At 29.9% G+C, this 19,436-nt stretch overlaps 2 protein-coding genes across 2 annotated transcripts; both read left to right on the top strand.

Moving 5' to 3' along the window:
• Window positions 1-4,815: 4,815 nt before the first annotated feature.
• TRIADDRAFT_55427 (uncharacterized protein) lies at window positions 4,816-7,357 on the top strand (the record flags this gene model as incomplete). The annotated part of the gene is made up of 6 exons (XM_002111888.1): window positions 4,816-5,055; window positions 5,946-6,083; window positions 6,188-6,364; window positions 6,647-6,754; window positions 6,953-7,018; window positions 7,310-7,357. The coding sequence occupies 6 exons, from the start codon at window positions 4,816-4,818 to the stop codon at window positions 7,355-7,357; spliced, it is 777 nt and encodes a 258-aa protein (XP_002111924.1).
• A 727-nt stretch (window positions 7,358-8,084) lies between these two features.
• TRIADDRAFT_55426 (uncharacterized protein) lies at window positions 8,085-11,582 on the top strand (the record flags this gene model as incomplete). Its single annotated transcript, XM_002111887.1, has 9 exons — window positions 8,085-8,123; window positions 8,736-8,927; window positions 9,106-9,357; window positions 9,450-9,513; window positions 9,612-9,689; window positions 9,925-10,307; window positions 10,356-10,469; window positions 10,829-10,951; window positions 11,088-11,582. 9 exons carry the CDS (start codon window positions 8,085-8,087, stop codon window positions 11,580-11,582), a joined length of 1,740 nt encoding a protein of 579 aa, XP_002111923.1.
• Window positions 11,583-19,436: the final 7,854 nt, after the last annotated feature.

Raw genomic sequence — 19,436 nt, 5'->3', positions numbered from 1 at the left:
TATAAGTAAAACTTTTACCGATAGACTCCAATTAGAATTGAAATTTAAGTAAATAAACCGTGTAATAATTTTGGACGGAATTTCTAACAATAACTATGTAAATAATTTCGTGGTAATGATAACCACATAATACCGTAACGCTATTAATTATAGTACTAAATAGATAAATTAAAAAGATTCATTTTCTGCGAAAAAAATCGTGAGTATAGTAAGACGCCTTAAAGTAATTGAGATTGAAGGCGTTGAATTGATTTTTATTGATATACATTTATTTTTGTTTTGGTGAGAAGGTAAACGATAAAACAATTACTAATAGATCGGAAAATTTTCAATATTATACATGGTAAATGAATAACTTTGATAAAACTTAATTGCTTGTTGTTATACATAATAAGGAGCGAAAAAGATGACGTTAAAGACATGCAGTCTTAGCTATGAAAGAAGGAGAAAGACTCAAAGAATCACATCAACAAAATGATTTATAATAGATGAAGTACTAGAATCAATGTAGGTATCTTAATACATGCGTATTGTATCTTTAGAAATTTCTACTATCTTAGTTTAAGCAAATCTATAAAAAGTCCTTATACACTTGCATTTCTGTAGGAATGGTCATAGGCATTTTGTAAACTAACTAACTATACATGCGATCGGTAGGCAGAAATTGCTACTCTTACTGTAAGATTAAGTGTGAAATGTATATTTAGTATCGTTATATTAGTAGCTGTCAACAATATTCAAAAGTAACAATGTCTTTACTGTTCAGTTAAAATATCAAGTTTTTATTGTGAACCATTTATGAGAATAGAAGTATAAGTAAAATTCAAATATGAATAAAGCGAAATTGTTATATTTAGCAGATAACAAAACTTTAAGGTAATCAGCATCATGAACTTAAACTTATGTCAATAATGTGAGATAGAATAAACATTATCTAAAATTATTTATAAGTTATTTTAAGAAGACCGAATTGTTTTCAGGCTATTGTGCCAATTTTATTAATAGTTAAAATTTTAAAGCATTCTTTCAACTCTATGAACATTACATGACCATTCTGATTCTATTTCTTGTCACTATTGTTGTTCTTAATGGCGTCAAACTATCTTCTCGTAATGGAATTATATTTATTATCCTTTATCTGTTCTTTTTTATGAAATTTCATTACAGTTCTACAAATTGAATTCATTATTATTTCTAACCAATTATTGTAGATATTAAACTAGCTAATCAACATATAATACCATGCTTGATCGTATTCTAGGATTATTCATTATTTTACATATGTGTCATCGATGAGTAGGCGTATACATCTATATTATATATTGTCATATCAATTTCAATGATATTAATATTATTTTAGCGTAAGTTTAAACCATTTCGGAATTTGTCGTGTTAATGCTAAGAATAAGAAATTTTAACTTTACATTCCATAACAACATTTCTAACTACAATTAAACGAAATTTAAAACGTAACTTTTGCAAATAGTACTTCCTTATCTATTCTAAATTGATCATTACTGACGCTATTGTAGCGGTTATATTTAATGCACTATCAACTCATACAGTACGCATATATATTTATAAAATTTGCGTTCTTTTATTATTTTAATTATTATAGTTTGAAGACAAACTTAGACGATTTCAAATTTTTATCATGCTGACAAATTTGAAGTCCTATAATTAAAGTTATTACAACAACTGGAATGATAACATGTCCAACTCTTTTAATTCACATCCGTTATTTTATTATAAATTGATAATTTCTGATGTGATTGAGGACTGCTGTAATTATAGCCGAAAAGATTCGATAAACAAATATGGTTGATGAGCCTGTTTGTTCATGCGCTAGTAATTACCATTATTAGGATTCTATACTGCATATCACTCACAATTGCTGAAAATCATAAAGTTTATGAGGCCGAAATGCTAGAGTCTGTTATCGATTTAATAATAAGATTCTTAATTGTGTAAATACCTATATCAGGCTTGATAGAGAATATCTATTTGCGTAGAATATAATACCGTGTAGAGTTCCTTTATTGAACATTCATTACAATCAGAACAGTTAAAAATGTTATTATGCCAAGATCCAGTCATTCTTTAGGTAACTTAGAAAGAAGAAATACTCTAATTAATATTAAATCTGAAAATTAAATCATTGCATTGGCTCAATATAATCATCTATAGACTACATAAAAGTTAGTATGACAGAGAAAGTACACTCTAAATTCGAAAAATTGTTTAGAATAGACTCCGGAACACAGTAACGGTCTAAATAAAATTTTAATTATCGTTACTACTAAAACGAATAACAGACTTACAATGCTATAACTGATACAATACATAATTGAAAAAGCAATCTTATTTGCTATTCATAACCGCTATCTAGAATTATCTGTCTACATAATTTGAAAAAGACTTTATTTAACTTCTACTAGATAGTACGTATATTCAAGAAAGCACATTGTCCATAACATTGTTACACTCGATTCTATGATCTACCATTGATGGTATACTGTCTATGTAAATAAGATTGAAAATAAATATTGAATTTCTATTTATTAAAAGTGGAATACACTTAGTCTTATAATAAAGAAAAAAAGCAAATCTTCAGATTGTGTATTTTAATTGTGTTCACAATGCTTCCAATTTTCTCAGCATTTTGCATGGCAGTAGTGTCTAAGGATAATAATCAAGTACCTACACAATCCTAAAAGCTGTTTATTTAATTAGATGGCGACTGATAAAATCAGTTAGATAATTTCATTACTGCTGTACTTCATCTTGCTACTGTAATTGACAAAACTAGCTCATCGATAAATAAATTATAACGATCAATTTTGGATCCTAATAACCTTATGAATATTAAATGGCATAACATGTCTAACCAATACATCTCGTCAATCAATTATCTAATCATTAATATTTTAATTCAGATCATAGATTACTAAATTTGTAGGTAAATTTTCTGTAGTAGTCCATGTTTTGACATTTCACATTATTAATTTGCTGTATAAACCTAAAATCAAATTTGAAAACATGTTTTCTTTTCTACTTCTGTTTATTCAAATGAACATGCCATATCATTCGTTTAGATTATAAAGAAGTAGGATTACTCATCATCATATAGTCAAATGGAGCTATAGATAAATGCTAATCTTAATTATATAATAACAGGGGGTAAAAAAACTTTAGCTCGGTATGAATTCGATCAGTCAATTGCGTTAATGGCATATAAATGAATAGTTTCATCTATCATAGCTGGTCTAATGTTGCTTTTACAATTTCATTACAGGGTGAAAAACTATGATACAACATAAAACATGGAATTAACTCTAGCATAACATTATTAATTCAGTAGCGATTGTTTTTTGCAGTCTCTTAGTAAACAATTTGACAAGCGAATGATGTATATTGAAGTAGCAAGGCGTGGAGTAATCTGTTCAAAATTAAGATACCGGTAGTAACTAACTTATCTATCTGGCCATTTCTTGTATCTATCTAGGTACCTTTTATTCTATGATGACTATTTCGATTACTCAGATAATTTGAAGATTGCTAGCAAACATAGTTAAAAATGCTATTTTCTAGTGGAATTGATTTGTAAGCAAGTAAATCTAAGATTACTTCTAAAAATATATATCTGCGACAAAGAATTGATATTTGATGGGAATCGGATAGTTCAGTTACCTAATTCTTTAATGTTTAATGTTTTCATTTTCGATTTAATTCTGAAGAATAATTGCGATTATAGTATTTAATTAGTAAGATCGCGCAGGTAAGTCAATTCACGAAATTGGAAATAAGTAGAGTTACTGGAAAGTAGACGATGCTAAACAAGTAGAAAGGATAACTAGAGTAATTATGTTGAATTATTGTCTTGAACAGACTAATGATTGACAATACTTGGGCAGGTATACAACTTCTTACTATTTCTTAACTATAGATCTTTCGAAACATCACTGATTACTTAATATAATATATGGATACTATAATAGCATGGAAAACACCAAAATATAAGAAATGAATATCCATTCCTTATGGTAGCTACTGAAGGAGAAAGAGTTCTATTGTCAGTTTTACTTTACAGTTAATACTATGGTTATTATTTTCTATTTTCGGTATACGTATTCTAGTGATTCCTTCATAAATATATATATGCTAACCGCATATTTATCTAGATTAGGTCATTTTTCTTGTATACTCCTACGCTATAGTAGATAAGATTGAACATAACAATAAATTATATAGCAAAAATAGCTTTCTTTATAGGTAAATATCAATAATTAAAGAAGAAATTATAATAGAAAATAAAAGTGAAACAATATCTGACGTCAACATATTAAGAAGAGTGCAATATTATTGATTTTTACAGTTACAAGTTACGTGAGACTTTAAGCAGATGGTAATCTACGCTCTGCTGTACCAATTACCATCAAAGAATTGAATACAATCTGGCGATTCATGGTTTCACAGAAATTCAAATAATCAAGTGCAAGCATTGTTACTTACCCTGTAATTGCTTGTAGTTATTTGTCAAGTATTTTAATCAAATTATAAAAAAATACTGCTTACAATAAAACTTTCTATTCTCGTTGTCCAATCGTTTAAAGACTCATGCTATTGTTAATAAAGATGATATATATTACAACCGTCTATCCTAGAAATTTACAACTTGCCTGACATTCGTTATCGCTACCATTCAGCGATACTTCAGACTTGAATTCCACATCTTTTCGTATCTCTATCGTCGTTATTCTGATTTGTTTAAATTGCATTTAAAACTAGTAAACTGACATTAAGATGATCAGAAAGATGCAGCAAATCATTGCTTTAATTGGTTTGTACATTGCTGCGATAGCTTTACCTAGTGTTCAAGGTTTCAAGCATAAGACTCTCTATATTTCTGGCTATATTCCAATCGATACTTCAGCATCCGGTGGTTATAGTGCTAAAGGAATGTTGTCTGCTGTTAAAATGGGATTTGAAGATATTAACAACAGCAGTAAAATACTACAAGATTATCGATTACAAGTAGATTGGAGTGATACTCATGTAAGTCCTGAGCTATAATAGTTATTGACCACTTTCTTCTTACTTAATTGATTGGATATTGAAAATGGTAATAACATTTCACAGAAAATGCATAATTTTAGTAAATGCATTTACGGCATATATTTAATATAGTGAAACTAGAAAAATATCATAATAGTTTTCGCTCAATTTATCCTGTAATTGATTAGAATAAATTCCTATACTGACAACTACATTATAAAATTTTAAATAGCAGTAAATGATTTGATAATATGAAGGTTAATGTTTACATACTGATCCTGGATTTGATCTGGGAAAAAACTAGTTGGAACAATTTTAAAGCAAGATGGACCATATAAATGTCAGTAGCTTTAATTACAGAATTGTAATCCTACTTATCAGCAATGCCCCGCCTTATTTATTTTCTAGTTATACACAGATGCTGGATATTAAATCTAACAATAAAAATACGTGTAGGTCAAAACTGACAAGTTTTCAGTTCCTGAAGTGACCAATAAATCATTTATACCAATTTGCAATCATGCAGCAAAAGTTTAGTCCCAAATTTAGTTAATGGGTTTGATAATCTTGAAATCGATTAGAGCGTTAATTACTGGTTGAGTCTGGTATATAATTATCAGTTCTAATAATTTCTAAACTGAAACAGAAATTACGAGTAAATAATTTCACGTTACCAAAACAAATAAACAAACTTAATTGACATGATTTATAATTGATTATACCATGGAAATGAAACTGACTGTACTTACTAGTAAATTAAAATTGACTCTATTCAGATTAAACGTTGATAGATGAAGAAAAGTCTTGGCAATCGCTGAAAATAATTGTTGCCGATAGCCTAATTATTGAACTATAAAATTAATTTAGAGTTGTTTAATTTTTGTTTGCAGTGCCTGGCCGGTTATTCTACTTCTCTATTCATGAAAGATATAGCTCGCAAACCAACTAAGATTATGTTGGTTGGAGATGGATGTTCTATGTCGACAGCGCCAATTGCAGAAACTTGTCCTTATTATAATTTACTAATGGTAAGTCCTTAAATCGTGATAGATGGGTATTTCCATCTACTAAAGTTATAATGATTAACTTCGATTAGGATACTTAAATCTATGCGATGCTAATTTCATTCTAGATAACGTATATTGCTGCATCTCCAATCTTAAGTGATAAAAACCGTTACAAAACTTTTTTTCGTATGGCTCTACCTGATTCATCGTATAATGGGCCTAGGATTGCAGTCATGCAGCGATTTAACTGGACCCGTATAGCTACAATACATCAGCTTGAAAATTCTAACTATTTCTCATTGGTATGATATTTCGAGCAAGCTTTCACATATTTAACGCGGTAGTCATAAATGTAGCTGTTAAAGTCTTAAGAATCTTTTAATCTCAAGTACAAATTACTCTAGTAATATTAAAATCTTATCAAATATTTAAACTTGAGTATATTGATCAAGATATTGATGTATGATGTTCATCAAATATAATACAGTTAAATAGCAGAATAATATGATAGTCTATTCCATCTAATTAACGATTTTATTTCGTCTCACAGTTAAGCCTTACAGTTTTCTTTTTTATCGAAATAGATGACAACTGATTTATTAAATCGTCTGAAGGACAGAAATTTAACTCATTCTATCGTTGCGCTAGAGAGTTTTCGAGATTCTCCAAGGGATCAAGTTGAAAATTTACTAGTAAATAGCACATTACAGTCACACTAACGTAATAAAAAACTAGGGATTGCTAGATATTAGAAAATAAATGTTATTAAAAGACTTTATTTATCAGTGTGCAATATAAACATCAAGTGATAGTAGTTAAAATTTCGTATGAAATAGTCTAGAAAGATAGGTCAAAAGCACTAAAAATTGTTTGAATTATATTTTCTTCAGAGAAAAGATGCTAGAATAATTGTGGTTAATATGTATTCATCCAAAGCCAGACTGGTTTTCTGTTGGGTAAGAATAATAGCTGAACTGATTTTATTTCATTTATACCCTGAATGAAATCAAATGTTCACAATTTATTTTCTATTTAGATGTAGTGTTATTGTCCTTGACTACAATACTTTATCTATTCCTGCACTCTATTAATATTTGGAATTCTTATTTCTAGTTATATCACACTACGAATCGAAGCTAATTCTAATCTATACTATAGAGGATAAATCATTTTTCAAATATTGTATTATATCTGCAGATAGTAGTTCGTGTTTTTAATAGCAATTCAAATTTCCACTATTTAAATAGAGATATGTTTTTATTCGATGCGGAAGTACATGCACCGCTCCCCAATAAATATTGTTATGATTCTACCGACTATATACAAATCTAAAACAATACAATTAATTTTTATCTCATCGACCAATCCATCAATTAATAAATGCATGAAAAAGAATGAATATTAATATGATACACTAATTTATTCCCACGTTATAATGTAATTCCAGTGTACGAGTACAGCCAATCTACCATTGATATGTCCGTATTCTCTAAAGTATCAATAATGACTTTTTATCTATACATTAAGGCCGATTTTTATTGCTTAGATATAATATAAAAAGATAATATAACTATTTTTTCGTCAATAATCAAATTCCTGCCATTTTATTCGCTAAATTTGTATTGCTATGATGTATAATAGTCTTGGCGCTATATTATATTCTAGAGGCGAGATAGTCATTTTGCTATTATTATTCATCTAGTCGAGTAATATTTTCTATTCTTTCAACATAACATTATCAAACTTTTTGCAATTGTGTTGACTACTTTCATGGTTGAGCGATTATTTAGTAGCTTCCGTGTACACCATACACTTATTCAATTTTTATGAGACGAAAATCTCATAGGATTTATCAAGTAGGAATCGTTCCCTCAGGCTTTGTTTATGAGCTTATTCATGCTTTTATTTCTTGTGCTAGCTTTAATAACGGGAAGAATTCTCAATGTTAGTATTTTGCACCATTGTGATCATTACTTTAACATTGCATACTCTGAATAATAATGTCCATCTTCCTATACTTTGATGTCTAAATATTGCTTACATGGTAGAAATCAGTATACCGTAAGTAGCATTTAAATGGCATTGATAGCATACTTACGACAACAACCTTCGTTATTTATTATGATCTTCCTCAGTCGCTTAGGAAGAATCCTTCATTCTAAATGTGCTGGTCGACCAACGCTTAATCATCAATCTGGGCGACATAAAGCGCTGACAATCATTATTTTATTTCTCTTTGATAGTTTTCGATATTGCACTTATTTACCATCAGAGTTGATAAATTGATTAGCTTACGACATATAGTAATCCTGATCGATACTAACTGATTGCTAGTGTTCGGTACTAACTAGATGTTCATTTTCCAATCACATCTGTAGCTAGTTACCATTTACATTACATAGTAAGGGTAATCGATTGTGTTCCTTTGCGATAATGTTCACATGACCATAAGCTTTCTTTACTTTCCCTACTTATTTATCAATATTTTCCCGCCATATAACAGATTTAAAATAGTTTTAATCGTAGAGATGCAATTATTCCTAATGTTATCGTTTTCAAACCATGGATACTAAATTTACTAGTCAAAATATCGCAATAAATACAATATCTTGAATTGAATATTATGCCAATAATTCAAAATTCTTAATAATAATCTTGTTTATTTTCATTTAGGCGTATAAATTAGGTCTTTTAAATACCACAGTTCAACGAGTATGGTTAATACCTGGGTTTTATACTTTAAATTGGTGGAATAGTACAGATACACATTGCAAACCTGAGGAATTAAGAAAAGCTATCAATTACGTTATCCTAACTGATACTCTTAATTTAAGACAAGATGCGAAGAAATCAATTGCTGGCATGGTAAGTATCATTATATCAAGTTTAAGCATAATTAAAGTCAAAGCTGCGATCTAAGCTGACTGACTACTTGACTATTGAAATAATTTTCATCTTTATCTTGTACAATCGGTTTGATTCCATCGATTTGTCTACATAAGGAATAATTTTGACTTCATATTAATCTATTTTATAAATCTAGACTGGATCAGAATACGAGAAAAAACTAAAGAAATATCCTCCAACCTCCCTTTACTACTTAAGCAGTTACCATCCTTTTGGCTACGACACAGCTTGGGCTGTAGCATTAGCATTAAATAAGACTCTAAATATACTAAAAAGTAACCCGACAAAATATAAGAATCGCCTACTGGAAGATTTCAACTATAATGATACTGAAATGAAAGATATTTTATTAAGAGAAATGTTTGCTCTGAATTTTGAGGGAGTTTCGGTAAGTCTATGAAAATGTATCGACGAAAATCATGATTATATATAATAAATAACCGCTCAAGTTCATGATTTATTAAATCTACCCTGTCTTAGGGAGCTGTAAAATTTGATAAATACGGTGACAGATCCGGTACCTTAACCGTTCTTCAACGTGTCAGTAAGTATCTAGCCATGAAGAAGCTCATATCTCTATGAATTCGAAATTTTAAAAAGTTACTATTGTAAATGAATAACAGTATGCTAATTGTTACTTAGATGGGACTAGAAATTTTGTTGGAATATACGATGGCATAAAAGAAGTTTTAGAGATGAGAGGTCGATTTTTTTGGAGAGGTAGGCGATATTGATTTACTTTTGCAGTAGTTCTGTCACTATTTAATCATAATACTACTATTAAGGAAGTATTCCAATTAGTAAATCTTATATTACATCATTATGGCATATAAAATTAGCATTAATAAATAATGTAAGCTTAAAAGTCAATATCTAAGCTGCTAATCTTAATTTAAGCACATTGCTTGATAGTATAGCCATACAGAACTAAAGGGATACTTTTTCCACATGACAGATGGCCGTATTCCTAGCGATGGCTCCAAAAATGCAACTATTGTAAATTTACTCGTAGTTGATTTTTCACTCTGTATGGTTATGGTAGCACTATCTGCTATTGGTATTGGTATCAGCGTGGTTTTCTTTTATGCCAATCATAAATATCGCAACACGCCAATCATGAAAATGTCATCGGCTAAATTGAATGTTTTCATTTGCATCGGAGCCACGCTAATGTACTTGTCAATAATATTTTATGCAATCTATCAAGGCATTAAATATTCTATGCCACAGTATGTTCCAGTCATGTGCGAAGTAAGCAGTAATGTTATTATTTTAGACAGATTAATTAATCTAATTAATCATCAAAGTGCTATCTCAATAGATAAAAAGTCATTGTCGGTTAGTCCGATCTTGTATTCATTTTTATACATAATTTTTTATTTCTAGTTATGGAAATGGTTCTTACCCGTTGGCTTTACGCTAGCATTTGGAGCTATCTTCAGTAAAACTTTCCGGATTTATATTATTTATGCTAGCGTACAAGGAAAGCCACGTCGTCGGGTAAGTTTTACATGATTATGAAGCCCTACTTACAAGCTATTATAAATTGGATATATCTTATAAAGAAATAGTCGATGACAGAAGTGATAGAATATGATGGAGATAGGATAGTATTTCAATATTCTATATAGTTCTTTGAAGCTGCATTGGTGCTTATAAGTTAAAACTTTTAAAATTCAGTTTAATTTCATAATCATTTCAATAGCATAAGATTAGTTAATTAAGTTCTAGAATAGTAAAACGAATGGATAGAAACTAAGAAATTTATATTTATCAATTAACGGATATTCAAGGATTAATTTCTAAAACGAGCTGGTAAAATTAATGTCACTAATCGCTATTTTTAATTATTAATCTAGAAATTATTAGATAAAAGTTTATTCCAGCTTGTTGGGCTTTTGGTCTTCATCGATATTATCATTCTTAGTTTATGGTCTGGGATAGATCCGTTGCGTTCTGAAGTGCAAGTGATTGATTCCAGGGTAAGTATATATGTAGATTAACAGATTAGAGACTTAACTGAAGCACCTTTAGTTTCTCTTCTTTATGAATCAATCATATTGTTAGATTAAATTATATAGCCTCATATTGATAGTGATTATTTTTCTACTCTTTAAGATTTCTCCGGATGATCCTGATACTAGAATCGATAAACGCATGACTACGTGTACATCACCGTATATGATTTATTGGATGCTAATATTAGGAACAGAGAAGGCTGTCTTCCTTCTATTTGGTGCTGTTGTGGCTTATGGTACACGTAATGTTAGCATTAAGGAATTAAACGATTCCAAATTAATTACTATCGTCGTGTATAATTTTATCCTAATTGCAATCGTTACTGGGCCTCTGCGATTTGCTCTACACACTATGACTCCTACTGGCTATTTTGCTGCAGATGCAATACTTATCTGGTTATGTATTACCACTATGTTATGTATTATTTTCATACCAAAATTGCAGAAGGTTAATAAAGTTAATAGTCAAGATGTCATGAAAAGCATAGGTACATTACCAAACTCAATCGATAGATCTACTGGTAATTATAATCGAGCAAACAGTGCTAGTGGATCGGTTGATAGTATCATCGACAAAAAGAATCGTAGAGAGTAAAAGAAAGAATTGAAAGATTCTACAACAATTATAATTAATTGAAAAGGGTTCCAGACGACGGACGAATCTCCTTTTTAAGTTCCTCATTACGATTCCCTATTTTAATGGAGAAAGGCTTTTACAAGATTATGGTAATATAACGTAAACGATACGTGTATGCGTATATTGGTTATTTCAACGAGCAGGACATGAACATAACTGTGAATGGTGTCTCATACTTAGATCTTGCGATATTAGCTTACTGTTTTCCGACAGTAGAAATAGGATACAAAGATAATGTTCACATTTGCTATGACAGTAGTACAATATAAAGATATATCCATAAATCCTATCTGTATCTAATTCTATCATACCGATTGTAATCCAAAGATTAGTAAAACTTATGCCCACTATCGAAATTTGATCGAATTAAAAGCTAAGAGGATTATCCTTGTTACTAGTCCAGGAAAGGACTTCTTTTTCTACTAGATCTGTTAGCAGTTGCTTATTTAACACTACAAAATAGCCATTCTTAATCTACGAGCTTATCCACATGATGGATATAAGTCACTAATTTTGTAAATGTATGCCGTTTTTAAAAATTGGATAGAATTAAAACGCTAAAAAGATTGTCCTTGTTCTTGCTGTAGTAATATATTTCTTTATTTACTTGATCTATCTATGCATTCTATTTGTAGTAGGTAATACCCCATTTATATTACAATTTAAATATTTATTGCCTTTATCAACATGATAGATACTATTTAAACGCTTAAATATTAATTAGAGTATATAATTTTTACACGTATTCAATCCTATAAATGATATATTAGTATCATTAGCATGCACTCTAAACTTATATCATTGATTCTGTAATTGAGCTAATCAACTTGAACTTGACCTTTAATATTTCTCGAACATGATTCTATGTGAAATAACTTGAAAACGAAAGTTACTTCTTCTTTTTATGATCTTTTATCAGCTGTTAAATCAACCTTGGCTGTTTTAAAATATTGAATACGTATTTAGCGGTCAATTTGAAGTATTATATAGTCTTTTGAGGCTATCCTAAAGACCAGAAACATTCCAATAAAATATTGCAAATGATGCAAAATTTTAAACAGCAATCTTATGAGATTCTACGAGTTGTTTAATAGGAATTTATTTGGCTACGTCAAGCATTCTGCTTTTTTCCAATCCAGTATTAGAGATTTAAAACTATCTAAATTTCTTATCTCTAGCCGTTAAATGTCTAGCACAGATAGATTGTTATCAAAATCAGCGTTAGTATTTGCCGTAGTCTTCATCTCTGTTTATCCTGATACGAAGATGAGTTAGTCTCTATCAACCTTAGCCTTATTTCAAACACTGAGATAGTCAAATAAAGACTTTACAGCAGGATCTACAATTAAAAGACAAGATGCGGTACATATTTAATATATTGTGTTTTCAATGCGACGTTAAAAAAAAATTAGAGTTATTACTGCTCTTAATTTCAATTCTTAATTGAAGGGTAATAAGTTATTCACATTCGAAATAAAATTAAAATATGATTCTATCAGTTTACAAGCTTTGTAATTGCAACACAATATGTTCTTAATTTAATTTGGTTATACAGAGCATGATCAAATGTCAATATCAACTTTAATTTCCACCGACAAATTTCGTATGCATTCCTTAACGTGATTGGTAGCTATAAATTTTGTTTCATTTCTCGATGAACAAAACAACGTCCAGATTCAAATATTTCCGCCGAAAAATATCGTATACATTGCTTAAACGTGATTGTTAGCTATAAATTTTATTTAATTTTCAGATTAATAAATTCTAATAGCATTTGAAAATTACTCTATGCTAAGATTCCATCTATCAAGGCTCCTAAATTTCTAATGGTCCAGAATCAGTAATGTGCAGAATAAATTATAATTTTTACTAAATGACATACGTATAATATTCTATAAAAATGTTTTGATTTGGTAAATACTCGTAGAACTATTTCAACTAATTACTGTTGGATATAAAATCATCATTCATGCATGAGAAATAAATACTAGAAAGTATTTATAAATATATAGGATAATTAAAAAGATATATAGTAATTATTTAGCTACTGTTGTCATTTAACGATAATTGATGATTGCGGCATGAGAAATAAATACTGGATAGCATTTATACATATGCAGAGCAATTTAAAAGATGCATATAAATCGATCGGTAATTATTTAGTTACTGTTACTTTTCAGCGGTTATGCAAAATAATCGCATAAGAAATAAGTGTTATTTCAATTAAGGTTGGAAAAATAACCAAGAACACCAGCTGCTGAGGATGACATCGTAAATTAAATTGAACTACAGAAAAATAATTTTAGAATTCTAAAATTTTTAAGAGACAAGTTTATTGGGATAGGTAATAGGTAAAATCGTTTATAGATTTTATTGTATTACGAGCTGGTTAATGGTATGTCGATATCTCACGTTAACCTTTTACTAATATACGGTAGCTAACTACTTGAAAGCACAATACTCAATATTCAATACTCAACGCAACTGTCAGAATATCACTGAATCATTGCCGTATTTATTAAAAGTCATATGAAAGGGTAAAAAACACTTAAAATTCTTACCCAGTTGTAATTAAAGTGTCTCACAATTACTATCTTTGTCAAATGATATTTCTAAAGGCTTTTATTACAAGGTTTTAGGTATAGTAGAGCAATAATTAATTACTACAAGAATCTAGTCTAAAATCTGAAGTATTCCGAGCTCAAAGCGAAGTGAAGTCTCTTCTCTCTGGAGCTCATCTCTGCAGTTCTTATACACATTTCGTTAAATCCATTTATGACAACTTGATTAATCTACAATAAGGCATGAGTATCAAACAAAATACATTTCTCAAATAGTACATCATTACCTATCTAAATCATTCTATTTAAGTTCTCACTACTCTTCTATTAACGTCTAGGCCCTTTTTCTGAAGGGCATCTTAATAACTACAGTGTTTCTAGCCACATAAATCTCGTACCATAATTAGTCAACTGGCTAATATTAGTCATTAGTAATTTCTAATATAGTACTTAGCAATCAAGTAATATTAGCTTCACGATAATATCTATTGAGAGTAACCTAACTATATCAAATAGAGCTATTAACACAATCAAATATGGGTGCATCACTTCTACACCAATACTAATTACTAGGGTCTAATAAAGGCAGCAACATTTTACAGTCCTAAATATGCGAGGGTCAATAAATATAACTGTATTAACCTGGTTGGAATAAGTTTAATGAGGAGGAAAACTTCAGGTTTCTTTCATTAGCTCATTACTGGCTTCTGCTGATGTAATGACCGAGTAATAGTCTCCCGCTATTGCTGTTCGTTTGCCAACGTAATCCAAAATTTGGGTTAACAAAAATTGAGTAATTCTCTACTGTGGCACTCGAACTTCAATACAGAAAAAATTGCCTTCAACAATAACATTTATTGATACGTCCATCTGTCGGAGAAGATTTCTAATATCTCCTCCTCATAAGAACAGTTGAAAACGATTAAGATAAACTGGATAATACCTGTTAGACAATTTGCACACTAATCTCTTTAATACAAACTATGCCAATAAATGCTCTTATTCTATAGTAGACATACTAATTCAAGATTGCGAAAGCTTGATGTAACACCCGGCTAATTATACTTCAACTCTGCGATGTTTCGGAAGGTTAAGAGTTCGGCATTAGTCGCAAGAAAGTACAATAGAATAGCTAACAGAAGAGTAATCTTTGTTGAGCTAGTGTAAGAGAATAATCGTATAAGATTATCGTGCGAGTAACATGACTAGTCGAACAACTAGTGAAGAATAGGTAAAGCGTGCAAGCTTACCGTGAACTAACTAACGAGATAGACGAAAGAAGAGCTTTTATAATTTTAGGAGCACAGCAGGAGGAAGTTATTTATAGACGCGAATGATTCATGAAAATAGGTTACTTCTATGTTAAGATAGTGCTACGGGATAAGTTAGCCAGAATAAAAGATACTAGTGCAAACTCCCGTCGCTTTGCTGACGGTTTACGATAATGTGCTCATTTAACAGATAGTATTACCATTTGTCGTAGACCTGTCAGAGGTTCTGTAACTTTATACCGAGATAGTATTACCATTCGATATTATATATATCCCGGTAATAGCCGGGTACTACTATATTTAAAACAGATTGATTTAATGTACGTACTGATCGTGCATTTTCACGTTGTGCATTTCGCTTTCGCCTATCAGATCACTGACTAACTTACATTATCCTCTTAGAAACACTTTTTGTTATATGATATATAGCAATCAAAAATAACCCGGTACAGGGGAACTACAGTAGGGTAACACTACGAAATGCATGAGAGCAATAGAACTAATAGTACCTACTAATGTGTATCAATCACTTATACCTTCTCAATAATATTTACATAAACCCTAGAAATCATTCATTTCTATACCAATTCAAATTTCCTTAAGTAACTTTCGTATTAGTATGTTTACCGAATAAGGATGGTTACTATATACAGTATTAATGCTATGTTAAGGTTGGTAAGCGAAACTGTCAAATATACGTTTATGCTCAATTTGTTAATAAAAAAATTAACAGATAGTATTATCATTCGATATTATATATATCCCGGTAATAGTAATGTACTATGCTATATTAAGATTAGTTAATAATCCAAAGCGTATTATGATAACTAATGTACGGTGATGGACATACCATGGGTGGGACGGTGGGACTAGTACAAACTCACGTCGCTTTGCTAACGGTTTACGATAATGTACTTATTTGTTAATAATTAACAGATAGTATTACCATTCGACATTATATATATCCCAGTAATAGCCAGGCACTACTTTATTCACAGTAATGCTTGTAGAATACTACTTTTCAATAATGCATTCACGGATGAAATGCTATATTAAGATTAGTTAATGGTCCAAAGCACATTATGATAACTAATGTGCGGTGATGGCTATACCAAGTTAAGATTAGCAGGTACTGTAAGATAACAACTGTGCGGTACAATGTCCTTAGTACTGTGGTCAATTCTATACCAATCATTCTAATGTATCTAAGGATAGCTTGAGTATGCAAGCAAAGCTTGCTCTGTCGATAGCAACCGTTATAAGAAAATATAACAATCAAAATGGCTGAGTAGAAAACTCTATAAAGATTCTATGTTTATTCAATTTTCATCGCAATATTACATCAAATCAAAATTTAGAGGCCCAGTGGCCACCCTTAGCGATATAACGAATACTATTTTAATAAATATAGATCATACATATTTAGAGTTATGTTACAGTGTTAGAATTATGCTACAGTCTAGTGAAAACTGATACTTTTACTCAAAATAGACTATACTGTATTTAGAAGTAAATACTACTACAAACTCTTATATGGAAGACAGTCTACATAATCCTATATTTGGTCGTCAAATACGGCCTTAACTGGAAAATCCCAGTCTTCTACTAGAAACAGTATAAGTATGCCGTTTCATCCTATTAGCCACCTACTATACTACTACAATTAGCTGAAATCATTACAGCTAGTGAGAGTAACTTTGCAATTCTTAACGCATGCTGACTATTTCACTGCATGAACATCTACATTATCGAATTATCTTTACATTTTAAAGTTATACTATAAGGAAGAGCTATTTAAGATTTCGTTAAAAGCTTATTATCAGTAAATACGAGTACCAATAACTCTATTTGGAGGTACGCATGTAGTAAAAATTGAACTACAAGAGCATCAATATGATCAAATTTTCTTTAATATTGCAGCCTTCGTGATAGCACTATTTTAAACTATATCATAAGCTTATTAGATATGATGAATATGTAATACTTATTTAACTGCAAGAGTTCGAACATTATCAGATCCTCTATAAATATCGAAAGCTAGGTAGAAGAGTAGAACTGGTCAATACTTTAATTTTATAGTAGATTGCAATCCTGAAAATCTTCTTGCTATTTAAATAGAAAATCATGAACAATATCAAATTGTCTTTATACCTTGAAGCTATATAAAGCTGTAGAACTAATCAGTACTTTCGTTACATCATCATTACTATTATGCATGAATATTAGTAATTATTACAATTGCTAATGTGAACGGCTAACTGCAACTACACTGAACACTAGAATAATTATTATTAGAATCATGTATACATTAAATCATGTGAAAAAGTAAAAGTTATTGTCTTGATCGTAGAAATAGGTGATAAATTGCCTGTAAAATAATAGGATATGACTTTGATCTCTGGTTAAACTTTCAATCCATCACACAATAATGTATAAATCAGTTCTTTAATTAAGGACTATCTGCACCTTTAACAATCTAATTTGTGAATATAATCTTTTTTTAGGCTGCATTATAGCACATTACGAGGCCTTTAATTATACCCGTAGCTTTTTTCCATGCTGACCATAGCAACTAAGTCGGTTATATTTCTTAAACACTACATTACTAACATTATTAAATGTGTAATCTTCTATTAAGTGATACTTCAAATAGGTCTACGATTACAAAATTTCGTTTTAATCTTGTATAGAGTTTTGTTTTTTGTCAACAATATCTTAAATAGGCCCTTAAAGCAAAATTGAAGACATCACTATTAAATACTGGTAGTGAATTATCCGTAGGTAAATTAATAAGTGATTCGGCAATACTGTATGGTGTCTAGTTTTAGCTGTTTACAATTTAATTTAATCATTTTTTACCTACTGTCAAAAAGGTTTTCACTTCCGTGAGAATACCATTCAGTCGTTTCTTCATATAATATAAAAGAAAGGATAAAGGTTAGGAAAAGAAATGAATACGGTAATTGTTATAACTTTTATGTAAGCAATAATATAGTTTAGTATCTACAGATATAAGATACTACCTATAAGGTTTATGTATATATGAAGTAATGTATAATTATTATGTATAATATGTCCGTACTTTATGTAATCTAAAATAAATGGTAAAGGTTAGGAAAGGAAATGATTTATTATTGTAACTTTCGTATAAGCAATAATGTACCTTAGTATTAACTGGCTTAAGGAAGATGCTACTATAAAAGTATTACATATATGTGAACTAATGTAATATTATGTGTATCATTTCCGTTCTCTATGTAATATAAAAGAAATGGTAAAGGTTAGAAGAGAAAATGATTAATTTTCATAGCTTTCGTATAAGCAACAATATAGCGAAGTATCTACAGATGTAAAGAAGATATTACTATATAAGTTTTACATATATGCGAGCTAATATATTATTATATTATTATTTTATTTATTAAAACTGTCGATACATAAAGGCATTGCCTCTATTTGACATTTTCCGTTTGATAAATTTCACTATTAAATTTACCGCAATGACCGCCATACAATTTTTATATTAAATATTTCCTAATCTATAAATCCTGCTTAATATAGGATAATAGTGTACGAATTCTAGATTTCTCTTATGATTGTTGATTACACCGTAGAAATTAGAGCGCCAAAAAAGTCTCACGAGAGTCTTTATTCTAAACTTCTCCTTATGAATGTTAATTACACTGTAGAAATTAAAGCGTTAGAAAGCCTCATGTGAGTTTTATCTTTTCAAAATTCTCGACGTAGAAAACTATTCAAATATATTAAATACTTAACTTTTTAAAAACTTGTATCATTAAAATCATGACGTTTTAGTACTCACTGAACTGTAGTGATTTCACATTTACGTTTTGAACATACTCTAGTGATTCTGTCTGATTTGTAGATAGTCTACTTATATTATTGCTTAATTCTATTACAGAAATGATACAAGCCGGAAGCCTTTTATGCAGATAATACAAGCTAGATGTAGCGTTATA

Source organism: Trichoplax adhaerens, genomic scaffold, assembly GCF_000150275.1.
Source record: "Trichoplax adhaerens TRIADscaffold_4 genomic scaffold, whole genome shotgun sequence".
Lineage (NCBI taxonomy): Eukaryota > Metazoa > Placozoa > Uniplacotomia > Trichoplacea > Trichoplacidae > Trichoplax > Trichoplax adhaerens.
Note: the sequence above shows the minus strand (reverse complement) of the source record. Positions and strands in the feature narration are given on the sequence as shown.